Genomic DNA, 24271 nt, shown 5'->3' on the forward strand with positions numbered 1-24271 from the left:
CAGATGCCCTGGCAACAATATTTCAATGTGTCATTTAGGATTTAGGACTTATTTGAAACAGACAATCGGAATTGCAACTGGTGGTAAGGAGAAGTTTTAAAGTGCGCACATTATAGGGGAGGATCTAATAACAAGGAAATGACATCCAAAAGGGACAGACTTAACAATTCATTCCATCTGTCACCTATAGATGACAGAAAGTTGATTAAGCCATCTCTGCGCTATCAGAGAGGAAAAACACATTTTCAGCACAATTATGTAGCACCATGTTTAACTGTTTTCATGTTTGTCAGCAAGAATTGCTAGTTGTAGGATAGCTCATGTAACTTTATTTCACAAAGAGATCGGAAAAGGTGTAATTGTTTCAAATATGTTTCATTAGGTTTTAATTTGTAGACTGATGTGACTGGCACAGAATAAAGTGACCTCATGCTTCCCGCCTCAGGAAATTCTTGGAAATTAGGTATTTCCACTCAGTGGGACTCACACTGCAATATACTTTAAATTACAAATAAGCGAGTATTTTGCTTGCAGTTGTACATCTGTGTTATATTCTTTGATTTACTCTAATAAAGAGAATGTATAGATGACTTCTTATTTACATAGCTTAGCGCATCTTACTTAGAAAAATCAGGAAGGAAATCTCAAAGGCAATTACATTGGAATTAAACAGCTGCAAGGAATTGTCAAATGCATTCTGGGCAGAGCCAGCAGGAGCGTTGGAACAGCTTGAGTTCCTGTGGAAGCTCACCTCACGTGGACTTTTTGAAGGAGCACACAAGTCTCCGGTTGAGATTTTTTTTTATATTTTAGAAAATTGCAAAGTTTTCCTCAGTCCTATGAAGACATTTCTAACAGTCAGCAGCTCTCCTTGTTCATGGCTACTGATTGTTATCCCTTTCCCTACCCCCACAGGTAGGGAACCTGAACAAATACCCACTGCAGTTAATGGGATCATCTTAAATCCTTCAGAAGCTACTATTTGATTAACCCACTGGGGACTGGTGGATTGTAACAGAATCCAGAGTGTGGTTTAAGTCCTAACCTGTCTCAGTTGCTACAATGTGTCTTAGGGCTCCATTTTCCAGTGCATCTTCGCACACAAATGAGGCTGGGCGCACTGAAGCAATGAGGATTACCTACTGCTCAAACTATAAAGCACATCAAGGAGCATGCCTAACTAATTCCACCACTGGGCGAAGATCATGCTGTATTTCTGACAGTAAGCACAGGCTTTCCAGTTTGCCCAGGGGAACTTCCACTCTTCTCATTCGACTTTTGATCTGCAGCACCTATGAAATAAAAATACTTAGCAAGCTGCAAACATTAAGAGTGCATTGGAAAACTTGTTCCAAGCCCAGCTATCTGATATTGAATGCGCCCATTGGCACACTGCAAGCAAGAGCAATTTAAAAATCTAAAACGAACATACTACTATTGATCTGATTTTGTCTGCTGTGCAAGGTGCAGGCTGTTCCCTCGAGGTACCTCTGCAGTTCACTCTGTTGGCTGTAGTCCGAAGGCCACTGAACTAGAGAACAGGCTGATTGATTTCCTATTTGTGTCCAGCAGCATTTTGTGGCATTAAATATTATTTAATGGCTTTGATTGCATTTTAATGAAACAGCCAAAAAAAAAAAAAAAAAAGAAAAAAGAAAAAAAAAAAAGAAAAAAAAAGAAAACCAACCAAAAATAAGAGTAACTACCTCTTCCCTATTCTATTTATGAAGCAGGCATGCTGTCTGGGTGCATTGGATGGTCACATCTTGATTAAGCTGAGCGTCAAGGGTATTGATAGCATCTTTTCTGTATTCTGGGAAACAGCCATCAATAAAACCTTAACGGAGTACAATGGCTTCTACTTTCTTTTTATTAATCATGAAAATATATTTACAGTTGGAGCAGAAGTGCGTTCTACAGAAGCATCAGTTTTCTCAGCTACAGCCACATTACAATTCCCTTTCATTTTATAGGAATTGAAGTCTAAAATGGGAGTCAGTTCTCATGAATCTTCCTGTTGCAAGCAATTATTGTTACCAGAAATCTTCAAGGAAAATCAAAACAAAGCTCACAGGCAAATCAAAATGACAAGTTCAAAACAAAAGCACATTAAAGCTTAAAAAATAAATAAATAGATCCATTTCCTTTACCAATTCCAACTTAATAAAGATCATGACAAGCATGGCACTGTTATAAATACAGCTGCCTGAATCCCCGTTCCTGATCATTTTATATGAAACTGTGTCAAGAAACCACACTTTCAATGGTACTAAATGGGGAACATCTCAACTATATTGATTTTAAAGATCTAATGTAGGGGAGCAGAGCACTACGTTACTTTCTTCTTTATGGTAAAATTCTCAGTTCTAGGCTGCAGCTGTTGTTTGTTTGCAGATGGTTTGACTTGTCCAAGGGAAAGAGAACATGGGCAGAATCTCAAGATTTCAGGCAGTGCAGAGGGAACAAGCTTTCTCCTGCAGATCTGCAGTATGTAGTGTGGGTCAGACAGGCAAGTTTGCCTGTTTGTGAAAACCATGAAAAGAAAAACCCTTTCCCTCAAATCTTCTCCTGGGACATGACCTGCATCTCCTCATGGGAAACATTCAGTGTCTCGTGTGATTTAGTGCTTAACACACAGAGGCAATGAAAGAAAAAGAAGAAGAATTAAACTAACACACTCGCACAGTTCCTGTGCATGAAACAAGGAAGCCTTCTGAACACACCCTGTAGAGGGTGAGAAGCCTAAGAGATGGAGTTCCTAACTAGAAAAAGTTCTGTCTCCTATGTCAATTCCACAGCAAATATTTGCAAGGACTAAGCAAGCATACTTAATTGGCTACTCTTTTTGTAAGCAGAAGCCACAGAAGATGTTCATCTTCAAATCTGATTTCATACCTTAGCTGTCACTGAGGAAATTAAACATTCAGCAAGTCACTATCTCTGTCAAATATGGAGACAGTTGGCAAATGTGGGCCGTAATGGTAGAGATTAATTACCAGCTGCATGAATTGTTGTTGTTTTCCTGTCAGTTACGTCATGCTTAATGGAGGAGTGAACTCCTGAGAGTTTTGTATCTGTCATCCCTGCATTTTTACAAATAAAAAGCAAACATAACTAGAGGTCATTCTGACCTCTCTTTATCTCTGGGCAGGAAAATTTCTGGGAGGCCCAGCAGATCTCTCCGTCAACACGGATTTAAATGTTTTAGTCAGCTTCACAAGATGATTTAAAACTAGCAGACTAAGCCATGGCATGATTTATTTTATGAAGCTGAGTAATATTTAGGTACACATTTACTTCTAGCAAAAGAATTTCTGGCTACTATTTTCAGGTATTTCCTCCTCTCTGGGGCTCAGAGTGGTTTATGTTGGGCTCTGTAAAACTTGTCAGTAATGATACAGAGCAAAGAGTGATATCAAGAAGAATGGGAGAAATGTATGGATTGTAGATTTATCTTCTTAGTCATAATTACTGAGCTAAGCCTTTCTCCCTCTGAGGCCGGGCTGTACTGACAGAATCAGTCATAACAGATAAAGGCTGAGTTTCATAAAAAGTCAGAAATGTGGCTTGTTATTAAACAACCACAATGTTTCAGCCCATGTAGGGCAGTCAGCTACACATCAACGTTACAAGCATTCCAGTTTGCTCCATGGTTTTAGAAAAAGCGCTATTAGAGATATTATTCATTAAATAAATGTAGATATCAGTGTTAGCCAACATCTACACACAATTTCTCATGGGACAGCAGACAAAAAGAACACTGCAAAAATGTTATTAAGGTACGTGATAGCTGAGGGAATTAAATCCTCCCAAACACTGATTTCAATTTCTCTTGAATTGCAAGAATGATCCAATCCAACTCTTACATGAGTTAAGGAGTCTCCTTCTGTCAGCTTCAAAACAGGACATAAGCAGATAGACCAGGAAATTATTCACATCTCTTAGAATTACCATCAGTTCTTTCCTTCCTACAGGTAGTTATGGTCACATTCTAATTAGCACAATGTCTATCAATACCCCTGAGAAGACTTTGCAAGAGCAAGCATTATTCTCACTCCTACATTATAGAGCCATAAATACCTTTACAGAAGTATTTTCTTCTTTTCATCTGACACTAAGGAATAGTAAGTTGAAAAACCTGCTCTGGATCAAATGACAACTCTTACTGACAGAACTGAAGAAAGACCTTAAGAATTTTAATTTCAGACATGATGAAAGTGCTCTTCACTTCAAAAATATCAAGACTGCAAAAATTAAGGAAAAGGAACATGGGAATAATTGCAATTTTGCAGTTATTTATGTTTTGTACTTAACGATACCCCATGATGCAATATGGGTATAAGAGCAGTCTTCACTCATTTGTGTCAGAACAAGCCATTCATACTGTTTGAATTGACAAAGATAACAGCACCTCTGTCTTATGGTAGAGAGACTGGCAGTGTGTGAGATAAGCAAGACATGCTGCTCAGATTAAAAAAAATAAAATAAAATCTAGCAATTATTGATGGTCTGCTGTTTGAATTTGCTGGAGATAAGCATCACCATCTTCCTTCCCTTCATCATGGAAGATGACTGGGGTAAGTTTTCTGTTGATTCTTGCCTGCTGATATAAGATATTGCATTGCTGTGCAGTTGTGCAAATGTAACAGAAGCTGGAAAATACTTTTGCCTTCACCTGGAAAGTGAATGTACTGAGATACGTTAAACAGGTAAAGCTGTTGCAGGGGTTATGGCAGTTTTGTTGTGAGCAAAGAGAGGCTACAGGAAAGGGGGGACTTTCTTTGTCTAAAGCATAAAACCTACGCTCAGGTTCAGCTCTGTATCACCTGGATAGTGAGCTCTGCTGCACTGCGAGGGACTCAGCAAGGTTACCGTTTTGGCACTTCTTTTCACTGAAGTGTATCTTGATCTGAAATGAACCTCCTTTTCATGGCTATTTTCTTTATGAGATTGCAGTGAGATCTAAACCTCCCTGCAGGTGTTACAGTTCATACCTTAGCATAAATGTTCAAGCCTTATACATGCTGTAGACTGCAACTCCTGCCTACATAGAGTCCGATGACCTCAATTTATAGACACACACATTCTCAAGAAAATAACACACTTAATTCTTCACTCAAATTACTGGTAACTAAACAAATATTGGGTGACAGAGAACTTGGAGTGAAGAGCTGCAAGGGCTGTCATGACATCCAGACCCTTCTGTGAACTGCACAACACCAGTTTGGCAAGGCAGGAAAGAGGTGGTATTCAGGCTGCACTCAAATGGAGACTTGAGTATTCCCATGTATGTTATTATGACTGTAAAAATAATTAATTGGCTTATTAACCAACAATAAGTTTCTGCTAGTTGGGCATGTCCCCTTTGATTACTTCTTCTGCTTTACGGGGAATTAGGGACTATTGCTACCCACTGTATCAGACATTATGAACACTCACTGAAAAACACTGAAAATATAGGACATTCTCCCTTTTCCAATCAAATTATTATGGTTACATGGTTTTGCCTTTTCCATTATCTCAGTAACATGAATTACTGTAATATTGGTATAAATAGAATCTCTCTTTTTTTTTGCCCTGTTTTAACAATTAGGCAGCTTTCAGACTTGGCCAGAGGGTTGTTAAAATTAATTGCAATATGACAATACAGGTCACAGCTGGGATGAAAAGACCTAAAGCACAACATGGTAATATTAGGTAATAAAGATGAATTTTACAGTGGTAAATTTGTATTGTATACAATCTTGAAGCGAGGCATTTCAGCACATACCTGACTAGTTACATTCCTGACAGGCATATGCATAACAAATTGTGTTCAGTCTCCAGTGGAGAGAGGTTCACTGGTTATTTCTGATTCTTTTCTGGTTCTGAAATAGATCCATGCAATTATCTGAAATCTGCATCTGAAATTAGCTGATTGTTTCAGCTCCTATTTCTTATACAGGAAAAAAAAGTGAGGGGAAGAAAGAGAAAGAAATGAAGTGACAATTTGATTGGATTGCAAACTTACTCAGCCATCACTGAGATGCCTGAAAGGCCAGACACTTAACTTTCCTTTGTACAGATTAATTAGCCAGCTGTGACTTCTAGATCTCTATTTTTAAATAACGACTTGCATAAATCTCTGAAGACAAGAATCTACCACTGCTACATTACATGCGACTGTGGCTGCAGTTGTTACTACCAGTGAAAATTCAAGTTTGCAGGAAACTGATGTAAAATTTTTCCACAAAGATTACAAAAATGAACCCTGACACCTATATAGTTTTACTTGGGCTACCCCTATTTCTGATATAAGATTACAATAAATTGCATATCATACAACTGTGGCATTGGAAATATTCAAAGATCTGGTATAGTGCCTGTGTTTTAGCTAGAAATAATGCCTGTTGAAAGGCAAAAGCCTGGGAAATGTTGCAGTAAGCCATGGAAGGTAAATATGTCTCAAGGCTCATGAAAACTACATTATGCACACTCACACGTGGATACTTATAACTTCAGTGAATGTAAGCAGAACTATTTTGTCATTTTTCAGATTGTTTTTGGATACTTGTGTTTATTACCATTGGGCTCCCGGCTCTCTCCCATTCTGAGCACCTACGCTGAAGTAGGTTTAACTACCTGCGGGTTTCAGATAAGAGTTGTTCCTTTTTCCTCCTCAGGTTTGGATTCCTCCAATCCATGTAAAATTTCTCTTTGTAATCACAGTAAAGACAAAGCACAAGATGAAAGGAATAGCTGCCTGCTGAGTGAGGCTCGATAACACATACCACAGTACACTGTTGCCAGCTGGGATAGCATTTAGGATTCAGGTGCCATTTGTAAACAGGATTTTTAACAAAATGATAATCAGTGGAATTGTCATATCATTAAAGGTAGAAGAGGGACAAGATATGAAATGTTCCAGAGCTGAAGTGCTATGCTGCAGTATTAAGCAAGTTACCAACATCTTGCAGTAGGTTTGCCTCAAGGAACACAAAAATAACCCAGCTCTGAAACATCCCAGTAGTTATTTAGTTGGCACAAAAGATCAACAGATAATTACAGTGTATTTTGGTAATTACAGTGGGTATGATTTATGGTATATTTTAATTACCACAGAGAGCCTAGCATGAAGGATGAATAGTTAAAAGTCAAGATAAATATATGAATACTTCATCCATAAAAATTAATCCATTAAGTCACATGTACCACACTGATATCTGCAAGAAACTGCAAAACTACAGAAGAATAGCCCTTCTCAATTTGTTATGTAAACTACTGACATGTTGCAGGATGGTTTTGCTATCTGCTGGATTCTGTAGCACAGTTTTGTTCCCCATTGTGAGCCTATAGCTTTAAGGCATCCAAAAGTAAGAAAACACCCAGTGCTTCACTTTAAATAGGTGACATCAAATGCTATTTTCTTAGCATTATTTCAGCCTCATGCAAATGAATTCCAGCACTGTTGTAGGTGAGTCTCTCCTCAATTATGCAAACTTTGGTCTTCAGTATAGAGGTCATTATGTGACACACAAAAATTGTATAGTAATGAGGTTATTCACATTCTGTTACAGTGCATAAGAATTGAAAGCCAAAAGTGAAATTAACTTTCTTCCTGGTCTTTTTTGTCTCCACAGATTTAGGATTATATCACAGTGCTACAGTATGCTTAAGATATGAATATTTTGGAACACAGCACCATACCAGTGTAACAGAAGCAAACACCATAGTGGGGAGCATTGCATTAACACCCCCATTCTGAGCTCTAGCAGATGAATTTCATATATAATGCAGCGTGATGTTTACCAATTCATTACAATGACCTGCCTTGCTACTTCCTTCCAAAACTGCAAAAATGAAAATGTCACACGTATTTGCATTCAGGGGGTTACAGTGTATCACTGCACACTTCTCATGCTGTCTAAACAAAAGTCTTTCTGCTGTCAGTCTAACGGCTCAGCTGCTAACCCCATCCGAACCGCCTTTGGGAGGCATCAAGATACTGGTAGCTTGAGGCAGAAAAAAGATGAAGCACTTTGTTCCCTAAAGAAAGAGAAAAGCTGCTGTCAGGTCAGTGTATATCCCACAGGATCTTTGTCTGGAAGTTATTAGAATAGGCTGGAAGTGTGACTACCAACAAGCAGAGTTGCTGCCATGGGAAGCTGGAACTACTCTGTGCACAGGAAAGGAATTGGCAGATTGGGAAACTGCCTTAGCTCAAGCTGGTTGAGAATGCATCTCCAAGGACAAAAGATCACATTTGCTATGTGCATGGATAAGGACACCCACATGCTGGTATCTAAGCTTAAACTCTGTTTCAACTCGCTGTTTGTTGAATCTTTCTACACCCAAAACAGCTTTAGAAAAATACATACAATATGTATGGCCCCAGTGTCCTTAAAATAAGCCTCTATCCACCATAAAAAATATCCCTAAACCATTAAATTAAAATTTATTTTTTCCCCCTAAATGGTCATTACAAATCAGCTGAAAACCATAAAGTGAAGACTGTAACTTTACTTCAGAGTGACATCCCAGCATGGACAGGATGAACTGCCCCACACCTTCATTTTGCCAGATACCAACAGTAATGTGGAAGACATGAGGTGTGTCATCAGACATTTGATATCTTTAAGTTTCCATTTGAAAATAACTTTTGAATTTTCATTTATTATTTTTCCAGTAACCCAGCAGTAATGCACTATTTTGTGCATACAGCAAACATAACCTGAACGAGTCATGGTATATTCAAAAAATGGGTACGTCTGATTCATCATCAGTAAAAGACAACATTATCTTTTGCTTTTGTGAATGAAGAATACACCAAAGGAGTGTAATGCCAAAAGGAGATATCCAACTTTAGCTAAGGAACGAAGCACAAGTTCCATGTCTCCTCCCTGCACTGCAATAGTGCAAGAAACCTGTCCAAATGGCCTGACCTTCTAAAGTAATGAATACCCAGCAGCTACTGCTGAGAGTGCTGTACCACAGAATTCATTTAAACTAAAGCCATTTTTAAAGAAGATTTTTCACAAGAAAAACATGCAGTTATGGGAATAGAAATGCCAAGCATACCCTAGGAAATCTGCTCAGTATCGAGCCCTGGAGTGAACATTTAACTTTTGGTACCTACGTACATAAGCCTTTGTTATGTTTTCCCTGTGTTTTATGAAATAAAACTATTTAAGAGAAATTTTTAATTTCTGGTGACACCTGGTAATTCCTTGGGGCAATCGAGAAGTCAAAACTCCTAATTCAGCATTTATTTGCTACTAACTCTTCAACTTTTCCTCTTGCAGGAGATCTGTGGCCCTGTCAGTATGTTTGAGAAAAAGCGTAACATAATGCTGTTGCATAAAATGTTCTTTAAAATACAGTTCTTCCAAAACATTCCCTTTTTTGTGACTTTCTGGGGAGTCACGTGAGGAAGAATCCCATCACATCTTCACATACCTTCCTGAATTTCTCAGCTTTTGGGAGATAATAGATGTTCTCTGACTCCTTTGTGTGAAATGCCAACATATTTGTGTTGAGATCTAGGGTCTGAGGTTGAAGCATTATTACAAAAGCAGCAAAGTAGCAGGAAGTTCTAAATGCAATTTTCTGTGAAACAGAAGTACATTCTGTTCCACGTTTACATTCAACAATCTTTTCGTGCTGAATGCAATACCATTATCACATCTATTTGAATTCTTTCTCTGCTAAGGCACAAAAGAAATAATTCTTAATCACACAGCCAACATAGACTTGCAAGCCATTAGGAGAGCAAAATTTCCCTCTGTGCTGAAAGAGCTACACCACAAGAGATGTGGAGGTGAAGGAGAGCTATTGTTTAGCCACAGGACAAATCCTGTACCCTGCACACTGCATGCTGGCACAGTGCCTGGCATTCTGTTCAGTACAGCTCCAATCTAAAAGAATTATTCTGTATCTGGAGAAAGTTCTTGCTAAGACAGTGCCCATTGTTTAGCATCTTTCCACTGGTGCTCAATGTTCCGCTACTGAGTTTTTGAGGTCTGGAGCAACAGCCTATGGATGAGAGCACAAAATTAGTTAGCTCACTTGGCTGTATTCAGTAGCTCTACTTGGCTCAGGCAGGCAAGAGACAGATTCTACCTGTCGTATTTGCAAGAAAAAATCTGATTCCATTAAGAAATTGTCTCTGAGATCAGTAAGCCTGTTTACTCAAGGGCAGACCAGCAGAAATCTGAAAATTAGAGAATGTGTAGCAATCTGATGCAGAGAGAGGGTCTCTCAGGGAAAAATCTGCCCATGCTCCTCCTGCCAGGGTGGGAAGCAGCAGAGATTACAGTCAGAGATTCTCCTTGCTCTCATCCCTGAGGATTTCTAAGCAGCAGTGTGAGTAGGAATAGGGTCTTTGTTTCATAGAGAAGCAACAATAGCTTCATGAGGACAAAATCCTGGTATAAACATGCTCTGTTGTAAAAAGTAACTTTGATCAATGTGGCTTTTTGTACTGTCAAATACCAGGACTGCTGCATTGCACCATTTTCTCTGGAAGTAACAACATAGAGCAGTCACTATTTCAGTACTACCAGAAGTAGAACTAAGGGTAATGTGCTATATTGGTCTGTTGCAGGGCAGTGAAAAAGTGGTGATGGGGAATTCCCATAATTGGTGGTTTCAGAGCTTCTGGACTTAAATGAACCTTTCCCTGAATCCACGGGACTGGGAGATGCCAAATTTATCAATTTAGAAATGAAAGCAACTTTCTTGTCACTGAGCCGTTTTATGTATTATCCATTCCGTGACTTCTCGATGGTCTTCCATCAAATAATTCCTGCTCTGTTCCGTGATTATTGCTAAAGCTTCAGAGTAGTGTTGGCCTTAATATCTGTAAATTATATTCATGGAGAATGTGGTTAATAACCTCCAAGCTTAAAAAGTTCTTAATTCAAACTATGTCCCACACTTTCCTCATCATTCACTTTGTCATTCAAATACATAAAAACTTGCAATCTGAAACATTTCTTCTGCAAATGACTGCGATGACATTTCTAGTCTCTTGGTTACAGCTAAAGAGCCTTTAATTCATTCCACCACACATGAAGGAAAGGACAACACTCCAAACACACATTCTTTTCTTCAAGGTCAACTTCTTAGGAGGCAGTTTCCCTACACGATTATAAAACTGCTATTATGAAGCTTTGAGATTAACCCTTTCCTACTGCTTCTGAGTTTAACTACTGGCATTAATATGCAAAAAATCTTCTAGAACATGCAATTTTTTATCATGACTGTTAATAAAATGCAACATCGTAAACAATAAAGTTTAATTAGTAACTAAAGTGTCTATGGCAATTAAATAAGAAGGAAGTGTTCTGGAACGCAGCAGGATGAATTATACTTTGAGTAATTTACATTTCAAATGAATTTTAAAGATGTTATTGATGGCAGTTGGGGGGAAATTGAGATTTTTAGAAAATAAGATATTGACTCTATGACACTCAAGTACATAACTTGGCTGAACATGAACTTGGTACTGGAAGTGCAGGTGGAACTAATGGGAAGAGCTAATAATAACAACTGCTCTGAGAAAAACCATGAAAATATAAAAGCTGGAGAGAACCTAGTGTAATGACAGGACTCATTAGTGTTAAGCCAAAATAGCACTTCAAATTAAAGAATACATCTTCAGTTATTTAGGAAGGAAAAAATGCTAATGTGTTGCATGCCTGAGTGTTCGAAACTGAACACAGCTGCTTTCTATAATCATAACTCCACCTGAAACACAGTAATCGTCTAAGATTCAGAGCAAAGGTCCTATTGCAAGACAATCTGGGAATAACTTAAGTGGACAAGTAGTGGAACACTGTCTACTTGTTTCAGCTCACAGTTCATTCCACCTGAATTATTCAACCTACAACAGCAAAGACAGGTAATTGTCTGGGTAGGAACAAAAATAGAGGAAAAGAACCAGGCAGCTGTGTCCTGAGGCCAAGATTTCTCCTCTATGACACAAAGGTAAAGAAAGCATCAGTGTTCACTCTTTTGTGGAAAAAGTCAGTGAAAGGTACATGGGAAAAGAGTTATCTGTGGCTGATTCACCTGGAAAGTGGGATTTCAGCTTTGCACAAGATGCTTTGAAAGCCACCAAAACCTCCCTGGTTTGCCTGAGGATAGTGTCACCTTCAAACCAGGCTGCTCCTGGATGTCGCTGAGGCTGCACCATATGTTTTGTGTGTTATCCATGAGGATATGCGTACAAAACAGACATAAATCCTTTATCTATGGGGTGCAGCATTGTTCCCACTGATGTTAGAGATTGGAGATTCGTTTTCATGATATTAAGAACTGAAAGATACTATTTCTTATTCTTGCATTTCACAGGTTTCTGTGAAGTGTTGTACTTTCTGGACCAATCTAATCTTCACAACAGTCTGCACTCCTAAATCACTCTTGTGTTTAGGGCTTCTTGTTGCTGTTGTTTTCTCCTGTCTTCCCCACTGATCCACAATAAGCATAGTAATCCTAGTGAAATTTAAGGCACAAAATTCTGGGCTTTGGAGCTACGTTAGAATTTCCCTTGGTTACATATTGATCCTTGAGACTGTCTAGTTTCTCCTTAGGGGAGGTTGAGTAAGCAGAGCTAAAGGCACTTGCCAATAGGTTCATAAACAAAACCCCTCAGCACTGCTCCTACACACATCCCTCTCTTCGCATATTTAAGAACATCCCAGCATCCAAAGATAGGATTTTCAAAAGTATTCAGGTGTTTGCTTTGCTTTGCTACCAAGTGTAATGGAAGGTAACAGCACCCCTTACCTAATGGGAGTCCTCATAAGCCTTGCTCGTAGCAAATCGTATCTATCTCCCGGGCTTTTCTTCCTAAGAATATTTGCACAATAAACACCACAAGAAGCTCATATTTCAGCCCAAGGGACGTTTGCTACACAGGGTTCATTCTGCCTGGAATATCTGCTGCTGAGCCACAGACAGGGGTTGTTCCTGCTACCCAGGTGACAAACTTCTTTCCTACTGCTCCTCATTATTACAAGGAGACAGTGCCAGCAGCTTTCTTCTGTTCTGAGGTGCAGTGGGCAGAGCGAATCTCCTCAGATCCTCTCTTCTGAGAAGTGCTTTGTACTCTGCCATTCACATCTGTGCAACATGAAGGCAACGCGAAGGCAGAGAAACCGTGAAAGCAAAAATCCAAATGTGTGATATAAAGGCTTTAAGTTTTCTACTTCATGCTCTTTTAATATTTCTGAAATGAAATAACACTAGATCTTTTTAAGTGCACACAGAAAATCTGATCTTGCAACTGCTCCCCTCCTGGTGCTGAGTGCTGCACCTGATGATTTAGAGCACCAGCACTCAGTGTATTTGCTTAGTACCTGCAGGACCAATTTCATCATTTATATTTTTATTATCACAAAGTGGAAGAAAAAAACTGAACTCTCTGAGTTTGTATTGTTAGTATGTGGAGTGGCCGCAAAGCCGACTTCCAGAGCAAAGCTCAGCAACTGGAGGACACGCAGAAATGTCTGCATACAAAGTGGCTGAGAGCTCATTTTTCCTTGAACTCAAACTTCAGTCAGATGACATGACATATGGAAATGGCTGCTTCCGGATTGGCTCATTACAGCTCTTAAGATCTGATTCACCTGCTATTCTGAACGCATAGGGTTTCAGAACTTCTGTAAATACTAAGCAAAAATAATGGTATGTGCACAAATGTTTTCAGACAGCTTGAAAATAAAGCTCTCTATATTTGATGCCACAAAAATAAAAGCACATTTCTTTCTTCTGTGAAGGTCAACACATGATGGGTAGTGGTGAATTCTGACACACACAGATCACTCTGCTCACTTAGCCTTGTGCAGATGAGGGATGATAGTACCTTTCAAGATCAAAACCAGTAAAACATCTAAATTTTGCAAAGGGTTGTGGGTCTTTAAAATGAGCCAAATCTAAATCTTGTATCTGGAAAACACTTGCCTTTGAGATGTTTTCCTACCAGCTAGGCACAGATCAGAGGTCTGGAGTTTGAATTTTTTGTTCCTTGATACCTGTTTCTTTCCTGTGCATAACAATGCAACAAAATAGGGAAGAAAGGCTGCCTTATAATTAGAGCAAAAGACACAGCATGAGGAGAGGAGATATTCACACAGCTTAATTGAGACACTTTTCCCCAGGCTTTCTGCGGCCACTAAAGAGAGAACTTCAGAAGGCAACTTCAGGGCCACTAAGTAGGGCTCTATTTTTAAACACCTCTCTCTGATGACTCTCAAAAGGTCTTCAACAGCTATGAAGAGGCTTTCTCTCCAATGAATACAGTAGGAGCAAGAAAGCCAACCCTCTAATGCACGTCTCTAATTAGGAATTCAATCTTTTGTTGTTTCCACTTATTCTGGAAGGCTGCGTGCCTGACAAACAGCAGGTGCCTCCATCATCTCATTTGCAAAGTGGGACAGCTGCTCCCCTGTCCATCTGCAGCTCCAGGACTGCAAGGGTGGTGGTGGTGAAGTCTGAAGCATTGCAGCTGTGTAGTGGGAATAAGCACAGAGCACACAGAGTGTGGTGCCTGACACTGAGGCACGCTGCATGCTGGCTCTAGCAGCAGATCTCCACAGACGACCAAACTGGAGGGAAAGCCGCTTTACCAGTCCTTAGCTGCTAGGACCAAAATTAGAATATGAAGAGAAGTACTGACATAAGTGTTACGCATTGTACGGAGAGGCGGTTTTCCCTCCTGTAATGCTATCCTGGATGTAGAATAACTACTTTAAAATGTTCTATGATTTTAGAGCATCCAAAAGGTCAAAGTTTAATAACTATGGTGTATAATTCCCTCTACCTTCAGCTCTGCCTCTAGTGTTATTAACTTATCTACAGTCTGGACATAATACGCAGCGCACAGTTCGAGCAGTGCTCTGCCAAGCTGACAGGATCCACTTCTCAGGGGATGTAAGGGTAATTCAGCCTCCAACTTCATTGAATCCTCTTTGGACCAAAACCTGCTACTTGAACAAAAGTTGCCACAATGTGTCATACACTACAGCACAGAAGAGATGTGAGATGTGGTGAACGTTTGTAATTGAAAACACACAGCTGAGCGCAAGAGGAAGCTAGCAATATTTCAGAAAAAGAGTGAGACAGCTCTACATGGGTAAATAGCACTTCTCACTAGAGCTAGCCAGGACAGAGAACAAAAGCTTTCTCTTGCTTCCACTGGAAGCAGACTTGGACTTTACATTGATTACACTAACCACTGCTCTTGGATTACCCTAAGAGTGAATCAAGACCTGAGTCAATATGTCGGTGTGGGGGAATTTGCATTCTCCCAGCCTCAACACAAGGAAATTCAAAATTCAGCTAAACTAACAATTTATTCAATTAACTTGGTGTTTTTCCATGGAGATGGCCTTTCTCAGCCGCTTCCATGAGAAGATGGATCTAAAACACACTCAAGCCAATGAATGACCACTTGGGCTTTAATAGCTTTTGTTCAGCAACTCTTTCAATGAATTTGGACAGCCTTTCCTCTAAAACTGATCACAGATACTTACTAATAGGAATTTAAGCTGTACTGAATTTTTAAGTATTCCCGTAACAACGGTAGGTGGTTTTTCATGTGGGTCAGAGGCTTGCTCCCAGCCCAACACCGGATGAGCATTAGCATGCAAATTTGCACATTCAAAAGGAAAACCCCAATCCTACAAAAATCTCATACTTGAAATGTCAAAATTTACTTTCTGTAAACATTTCTACCAGACGTGGTTGCTTGAATGTTTGCAGAGTTAATGTGAGAATCCAAAGTAAATTAATTTTAAAATTGAAGAGAAAATTCAAAGAAGTTTTTAGCTTGAATTACTCATCCAGCTTTGTTTAATACAGAGGCCAAGGAACAGACATGTACGGAGGCAAGAGCTTAATTTCAGTCTCCTTTTCTGCTCCAATCTTTTATGCTTTCCGGGCATGGCATAGCCTGCGACTTTTCAGTGCTGGCAGTCAGAAAACCTTCATTAGTAATAATGTTTATATCAAAAAAGGAAGAAAATAATTTCATTTTTCTCATCTCAAGAAACAAATCTGGAAAGAAATGTGACATTTCTCAGCTGTAAATACACTGTACCAGGGATTATCTCCCTTCCTGTGCTCAGAATTAGTATTAATGCCATGACACCATGAAACAGACATATGGAAGTGTTATTTGTTTCTCATTTACCAAATAGATAAGAATATGGAAATAGTTTCAGTCCATTTGTTTGATGAGCTTCCTAAGCCAGTAATAAACAAATCAATACAATTAGTTTTAGCTCATCATCATTAGAAACCTTCACTACTGGGATACAATTTAATTATACCTCTTGTTCCACAGCAACAGAAAACCTTTGAAAATAGGCTACTTTGCCAACTATCGAACCAGGAGGGAGGAGCAAGAGGAAATATCAGTGCTGGTAGAGTTATTTTCTAAGCAGGGTGTACAACATATAAAGCATATTGTGCGATACAATTTTCCTGATTGCAAATCTAAAATATTCCTGCCATTAAGTGCTTACGAGCAACCCAATGTGAAATCCAGCTGTAAAATGACTGTGTATATGACATGCTTCATGAGAATGTTGCAATTAATGCAGCATGCATCAATCACTCTTGGACTTGATTACAAACTTCACTAATCCTAATTGATTAATTAAGCTCCAAAGTTACATACAGTAACATAGGTCAAAAAATCCTCACCATATGTGCTCTAATGTCCCCATATTCATTTTCACTGTGGAGATTGATGCTGTTACTTTGCTCTCAGCTGTGCACATAGATTCTGACAAGTAATGTTGGACTAAACATGGATATCCCCCCAAATATAAATTCTTTGGCATAGGAACATAGCTATATCAATTAGACACACAGGAAATAAGCATCCAAATGAAACCCTTCAGGCAGGGTTTTAGGAGGAGAGAAGGAAAAGGTTGAAATCTTAACCCACCATTTCTGGAGAACTCATGAATCCCACTTCTACTGTGGCCACAGAACAAAGCCCTCACCTTAGGAGGAGAGAAGACAACCTCAGGTTTTGTGCACTGCATGCACTTAAAATGCCAGCTCTCCAACACTGCCCATTAACACTTCAAGACTAACTGCTACTTGTGCAGCAAGTCATTGTACCACAGGTGCAATCACTCCTCTCTAAACTGTGTCCAACATCTCTACAAAGAAAGATTACTCAGGAGAGGGATGGCTTGGGCATAATGGTGCCAACCTGCATAGAGATAGGGGCACCACGGATGCATAGCTGGAGGTGACAGAGCCCTCCAGGGAAGGAGAGAAAGCTCCAGAGAGTTCCCCATTGGGGCTCCTTATCAAAGGCTGCATTTTCCAGGTTTTATCTGCAATGGTTTCAATCCTCCAGGGGAAACGTGTCAAAGGTGACTTGATACATAAATAACGCTATTGGCATCACTCAAAAAGTATTACATTCACTGCACGTCCAGCACAAAGCTCTCTATTGTATTTATAACAATGCATCTTTGGATGTCACATTTTAGATCGACTTGTAGGAACTTTTTAAACAATCAATAAATGCTATCTCCAAATTAATTGCTTAGATGTTTAAAAGCGTATTTCTGCTCAGTACCCAGCACCAGACAGTAGTAATCAATGCATTCAATTGTATAATTATTGCCCCAATTATCATCTTATTTTTGAATGGCACTACAAAGAAAAAGTATTTTTAACAATACAGAAACTACTGCATACCTACCTGGAAAAAGAATGGGTTTATTTTAGGTTTCTATATACAGACTTAAGATGCTAACCTCAGAGAGACACGTACCTTGCTATAACAAAACACAGACATTACAGTGGGTTGTCCCAGCAGTGTCCTGGTTCTGTCCTCTCCTGACTTTTAGCCCCTCCAGCCTCCCAGCAGAACAGTACAAGAAGCTGGAAAGCTGAAATGCCCCTGGCTTTGTGCCATATTTCCAAACTACAACTGAAACAGTGGTGTTGATAACACATTGCTTTTTCATCCTAAAGACAAAACATCTCATCACACCAGACAGAGTGACGAAAATCAACTCTGTCCCAACTGACACCAAGTAAGCAGAAGCTCAAAATGTTGTCAGAATGACAACATGGGCACTGTAAGGCACTGAGATGCACACCATGAAAAGGCTCTGCTTTCAGAGTCTGTGAAGTTAGTCTTCACTTTCCACAGGACTCTATCATCATCAGAAACAATAAAAAAAGATTAAGAAAAACAACAGAAGGTAGGTATGAAAGGAAAATTACCCTAAGCTTCCCCAGTAGTGCCAAAGTGACACTGCCAATTCAGTATCTCAGCGCTACAGTCCCAGAGTGAGCATCTGAAGATATCGAGAAAATAATAGGATTGTTTTTAAAAGCCTCTTATATGGGTCTTTACGTTTTGTTTGGCAAAGTCTACGAAAAATAATGTGGTCTGCTTTCATGTTTGTTTGTGGTTAGTCTTGTCATTGGATGTCAGTACAGTCTAAAATGCATTTTTGACCACAGACATGGATGCAATTGCTCCTCTTAAGGTTTAACACTTCAGCTTCTCTTCCATCAGGTCTCTGGATCATAATTCAAAAGTAATGGACTAGCATTGCTTAAATTGTCATCTGGGTACACAGCCATTAAGTAGAGCCGAGCTGATAAAAAGAAATAAGCTACCTCTGGTGAAATGTATTGATGGCTGAGCCCTGTTCCAAATTTTTCAGTCTATCCAATAGAGTGAAGATGGCACTGTGTTGTCAGACCTATTAAAAGCACGTATTTTTCAAAGAAAGTTTGCACTGTTTAGATTGAAGTGCTCAGCTGTGCTGTACTGTCTTTGCGGCACCTTCCTCAGCCTCACAGGACACAGCACTGGCTGCAAGCCAACAAAGCAAATCCTACAGGAGACTGCAGTTAAGATGAAAGGGATGTGAGTTTGGAGGAGGAAATGCAAATGTATTAGCACAGTCAGGCATGGAGCATGGGAAGCTGAACCTTTGGCACAGGTGAAGACTCTCTTCAGAGTAGGCCTGTGCCTGCCCCACATGTAGCCACTGCTGAGTCCAGGGGAAAAGGCAGTAGTAACCTTAACTCACACATCCCACAGTGAAAAAAGGAAAACTACTGAATATTAAATACGTGGCAAGGCCATTTGCTAGGATGGCCTACCATCTGCAGCACAGTAACCCATCAAGCAAATGCAGGAGATATTTGTCTGTTTCTCTGCATCAAATGAGCCGAAGTTCAAAAAGCAAGGAAACCAACACACTTGGAAAATGCAAGACCGCTGTCCGATGGTTTGACCTTTCATGCCAGCACAAAATACAGGGCTTGTTACTCTGTGTATGGAAACCCTTTCTGAAGAGAAAATTTATTTCAGCAGACACCGCACAAAAGAACACACATGTTCTGTGCTTTTATCAGAACATCTGATTGTATATATGCACAACTGCTTGATTCTGTCATCACTCTGGTAATTTTGTTGTTTTACTGCTTCTTTTAAAACAGATGATAGCTGCAACTACTGCAATATCAGTCTAAAAGCTTTAAATGCACACATGCTTACATATGCATTTTCTGTGGTGCCTCACAGTCTGACGGCTCTTCACTGATCAGGTCACTCAGATCCACAGTTACTATGTCCATTAGGATCTTGCAGTGAATTCTGCTGTTTGATTGTTCCAACAGCTTTTCCTAGGAGGATAAAGCAATATGGCCAAATCCTCTATTTCTATAATGTAGTTATAATAATAGGCCTATAATTCCTATAGCAACCACTTAGCCCTATTCACATGCTGTAAAATACAGAAGCTGTGAAATTTAACAGTCATGAGACCCCTCACAATTGCCTCTGCTCTCCAAGATTTAGTTAAGCTTATCTGGGAAATTTATTCCAATGGGGATCATACAAGTTCATCTGCAGTTGCTGGTTCGAAGGACAATCTTGTGACTGTAGAATATAGCCTTCCATTTTAATTGAACCCAGGATGTTGAAATCATGCTGCTGCTAAGCACGTCCTTTACCACTGTCTTTTTAACCTCCAAAACTGAGTGGTCTGAGTGGGTGATTGTTATGGAAATGAATAAAAAAATATCAAGAGATTCTGAATTTCAAGTGTTCTGCTGTTGTTATCAGATCAGACAGTATTGTATTATGTAATTAATTGTGTTTCTGCCCAGTGTACTCAATTAGAAAGCTTGTATAAACTGAAATAAACATTTCTTGAAGGTACACATCCAGATGGCCAACTCGCACATATGCCCTATAACTTGGAATGCCTAGGCATGCAGTCAAAATGTCAAGGATCCTATTCCATCACCATAGTTTCTAGAATTTCATATGATAGGAATTCAGCAAGTTATCTGAAAAGCATTTTAGATGAAATAAAACAAACAGTATGTAGGAATTTCACCTAATCTAAAGATCCAGGAACAAGGGACAGCTCCCGTTTTATAATCTCGCTTCAGAAGAGAAATCTTTTCACATAATCACTCAAAAATTTAATTTCTCTGCACAGAATGAAATTCCAAACAGTTTTTGACGGTGGTAACTCTTATGCAAACCTATTTCACTCTAGTAGATGAACATCAATTCATACCATAATGAAAAGCAAATCTTCAAAGTTGTCTCTCTCTCTCACTTCCCTAGCATTTAATATAAATCGATGACACAACGTGACCGCTATCACAACATCTGTCCTTGCAGATTATTTTCCTAGTTAGCTTCACACATTTAATCAACGATGCTAAGATACTAAAATGACTCTGCTGCCTTTTTTTCAATTTATCAAGACTCACTCAAGGAGACTTACTCTCCTTGTAACTTTCAGTCAGTGCGTGAGTTAAATAAAGCTGCTTGCATGTGGATTGATATAGGGGTGATACTTATACTAGAAATAGCATACATTGTACTTAAATCTGGTGATCTAATTTAAATGGAGGAATTTTTGAGTGCATGCATCACAGACAGTGTAGTAGTTTATCTTTCAACAGGTCTCCTGTTATACACTGTAAACTTCAATCAACAAGTTCAGAAAACATCTCATATATATATAAACTGACTCCTAATTTTGTGCTGACATTTGTAATAGCACAACAGTCCCACAGATCTTTCTATTTTATTTGGCAAAGCGCTCTTTACAATATCATTCCCTCTCTCTCTGGAGATATATAAAGGTTTAACTGGAGCTTTAGGACACACTGCACACGATTAGAGAATTCATCAACAGCCAGCCAACCTCGTTATTACTCCTTCATTCCCAGGTTTATGAAAAGGGCTGTTAATTCAGGAGGCAGCACACTTACCTCTGTCCCAGTGCTGCTGGAGCGATGGCCCGGATTCCTCCCACACTGGCACTATTCTGTGTTTGCAGTAACTCCAGTAAAACCATCACTAACACTGATGCAAAGCCCTTTATCTTTGGGAAAGCAAGCGTTCTTTCTTACTGTAACATAAGTGCTTTTTTTCTACATTGGGGCTATTAAAAATATCAGAGTTCATCTTGAAAGACAAGAGATATTTCACTTTTATAGCCAAATTCCAGTTTGAATAATTACAAGAGACAGCTAAAAATACATTTCCAGCAAAAACAGGGGCAACATTTTCATGAAAACATTTTCTTTCCATGATGCTTTTTCCACTCTGTGCCAACACACATTTGTTCCTTCCTTTTGTTCTTAAATAGCTATATGCTGTTTAGCAACCATTGCATTTCATCCCAGAGGTGGCTGCATTTCACAGTGGATAAAAGACTCTTTTATAAGTAGTAAAGTTAATTATTTTGTCTTATTTCTTCATTTCCACCAAGATTAACTGTTATAAATAAATACATTTACAGTCATCAAATACTACCGTCTAATTTCCCATTAGATTCATTCTCCACACTTCTTCCCCATAAACTCAGACTAAGCTTTTTTATACGAAGAGGGCACAAGATTTTTAATTCCACCAGGGTTATGTCTTTGGGTCAAAGCATAATTGCCTACAGTAAATAGAAGCATAATAGAGTGACTTGGAAATGGTGAGACAATATGCTGGACCTGCTCAAAAGACATCTGGTGCCCCAATTCACAGATAGCAGTGCTGAACGGCATTTGTTTTCCCCTGCTATGTGGAAATCCAATTTCCTCTGAATGAGGGGGAAATCATATTTTTATCGACTAAAGAGAAAGTAAAAGAGCAGTCAGATACCCAGTTTTGTGGGTATCACGCAGAGCATCTCCAGCTTTGCAGATGGTGTACTATTGCTTTCACTAAAGCACTGCTGGTCTTAATTTCTGCAGGTAGCATCTAGATCTAGGGAACCAAGGATGTGTCTGTGGGAAGACTAGTGGAGAGACAATTCCGCATCTTTACATTTAGAACTAGCCTTGGGTTCTACTATTCAGTAGAGCAGCATGGCTGGAAGGCATATAATTCTCTGTAAATTAGGAAGGGGTCTCCACTCCCCACACTGGTGCCAGATGGAAGTGATGAGCTACAATTAATGTTTGTTCCACTCACAGATGAATGGGCAAACTACAAACTGAGAGGGACATAGCTCAGTACTGCTCTGGAAAGGAGACAGGAACAGATCTTTCCAACACCTGGTAGCCACATGCCAGGTATCCTCAGCATTCTTCCCACCAGCTTGACATTCTCCTGACTTGCTGCAGCTACCTGCATGATCCTAAAAGCCACTGAGATCTTCTCAATGTCAAGCATCCATGCCATGACCCCAGGTCACGTCTTCTACACTATTCACTTTGACAGCTTAGACTCTGAGCCCTTGAAGTTATTCACACAAAGGGAGTAAGTGCCTTTTCAATCAGTTTCAAAGAAGTTGTGGACAGATGGAGCAATGAAAGGCAGCCTTCTAGATCAGGATGCTCTCCACCCAACCATCCTACCACTACAGGAGCTCCCAAAAGTGTAAGAAGGTGATGGGCATTCAGCATGCCCAAAGTACTGGAGCAGCTGCCATCCACTAGGCTGCTATGAGCCAGTACTGGCTCTGCTGTGAAGGCTGTGATGAGGAGCCATGGGAAGCAACTTCACCATGATTTACTGCACAACACTCCCATAGCCCAGCCTGCCCAGTAGACACACTCTTGTTAGCAGCTCCAGGGCTCATATGAGCAGCAGGAAACATGTGGAATAGTAACATCTAGTGCTGAATTGGCTCATGACAGATGGTAAAATTAATTCACTACTGGACGGCAGATGTTGCAAAAGGTTGGTCAGAGAGACACAGGTCTGAGCAGGCACTGCAAATACAGCCTTGCACTAGCTGAAGGTACCTGACTCCTCTGTGATAAAAGCCTTTTTTTCCAATCAAACTTCCTCTATGATTTCCAACTCTGTACATGGCCCCAAATCCCAAGGGGATCTAGCAGTGATCTAAAGTGTAGGGCAGATTCCTACTACAGCCTTCAGACAAGCCTGGCCCAATTCTGTGGGTCCCACAGGGTGAGATTACAAGGCCAGGAGAGTATGCTACAGGAGAAGCACAGACCTGCACTCACTCTCCTTGCTGAATTACAGAAGAAATGGATTTCAGAAGAAAAGGCAGTCAACTAAAACCCCCAAATATGCATTCACATATTTAAGCCCACAATACTGTTAACTTGAATGTCCCAGCTAAGCACAGTCACTGCAGAACTGGAACAAAGCAATTTCTGCCTTTTCTGAACTCAGTTTTTGCAATGGATTGATTTCAGGCAACTTTGGACAGTTGTCCTCCAGCAATGAGATACATCAAGGTATTTCCCTATCAAAGTGAACTCTAATACACCAAGCGTGTTTCTGGAACTTCTGTATAACAGCTAACATTTCTTAACACTGTTTCCTACAACACATCTCTTGGATAGATATAATTCCTACACACTTGGAAAAGACTCCAGCTACCTTGCCAAACTTACATAAATGGATTCTTTTTGTTTCCCTCACTTTTCTATGTCATTTTTCCTCCTGCTTTCTAGGATGGAATTCATTTTAAGATCAGTTTTCTGTTGCCAGAAATAAATAGTTCTTAAGCACAACTGGAAGGCAACCAGAGAGAATATTACAAAGTTGCAAACTAACTTTCAGCCATACACCTGTCAGTAGATATAATGCACAGCCAGGAGACATATAACTACAGTTTACCTCCCCATCTTTAGCTAGCAAAGTGTTAAGTATGTGGGTCAGACATTTATACTCCCTTCAGTCAACAAAGAAAGGGCAGACACAAGTTAGCTCACCTGTCCTTAGGTGGCTCTTTCAGAATGATTACTTTTTTTTTTTTCCAAAAAGAAAAGCTGCCTGAAGGGAAAGGCAACAGAAATA

General features: G+C 39.6%; 1 protein-coding gene across 5 annotated transcripts in view; it reads right to left on the reverse strand.

Moving 5' to 3' along the window:
* Positions 1-24271, reverse strand: part of ST6GALNAC3 (ST6 N-acetylgalactosaminide alpha-2,6-sialyltransferase 3) — a 191291-nt gene that overhangs the window by 29505 nt on the left and 137515 nt on the right. The window contains exon 4 of one of the 5 annotated variants that reach the window (XM_072343536.1): positions 7971-8025. The exons of 2 other annotated variants lie outside the window; for them this stretch is intronic. In XM_072343536.1, coding sequence (XP_072199637.1) covers positions 7977-8025 — 49 coding nt within the window. In that variant the 3' untranslated portion in view covers positions 7971-7976. Of the gene's footprint in view, positions 1-7970; positions 8026-10731; positions 10838-16938; positions 16995-24271 lie in introns of those variants that run through there. 2 more of the 5 variants (XM_072343538.1, XM_072343539.1) reach the window with 2 other exon arrangements.

This window comes from Excalfactoria chinensis, chromosome 8 (genome assembly GCF_039878825.1).
Source record: "Excalfactoria chinensis isolate bCotChi1 chromosome 8, bCotChi1.hap2, whole genome shotgun sequence".
In the NCBI taxonomy this organism is placed as follows: Eukaryota; Metazoa; Chordata; class Aves; order Galliformes; family Phasianidae; genus Excalfactoria; species Excalfactoria chinensis.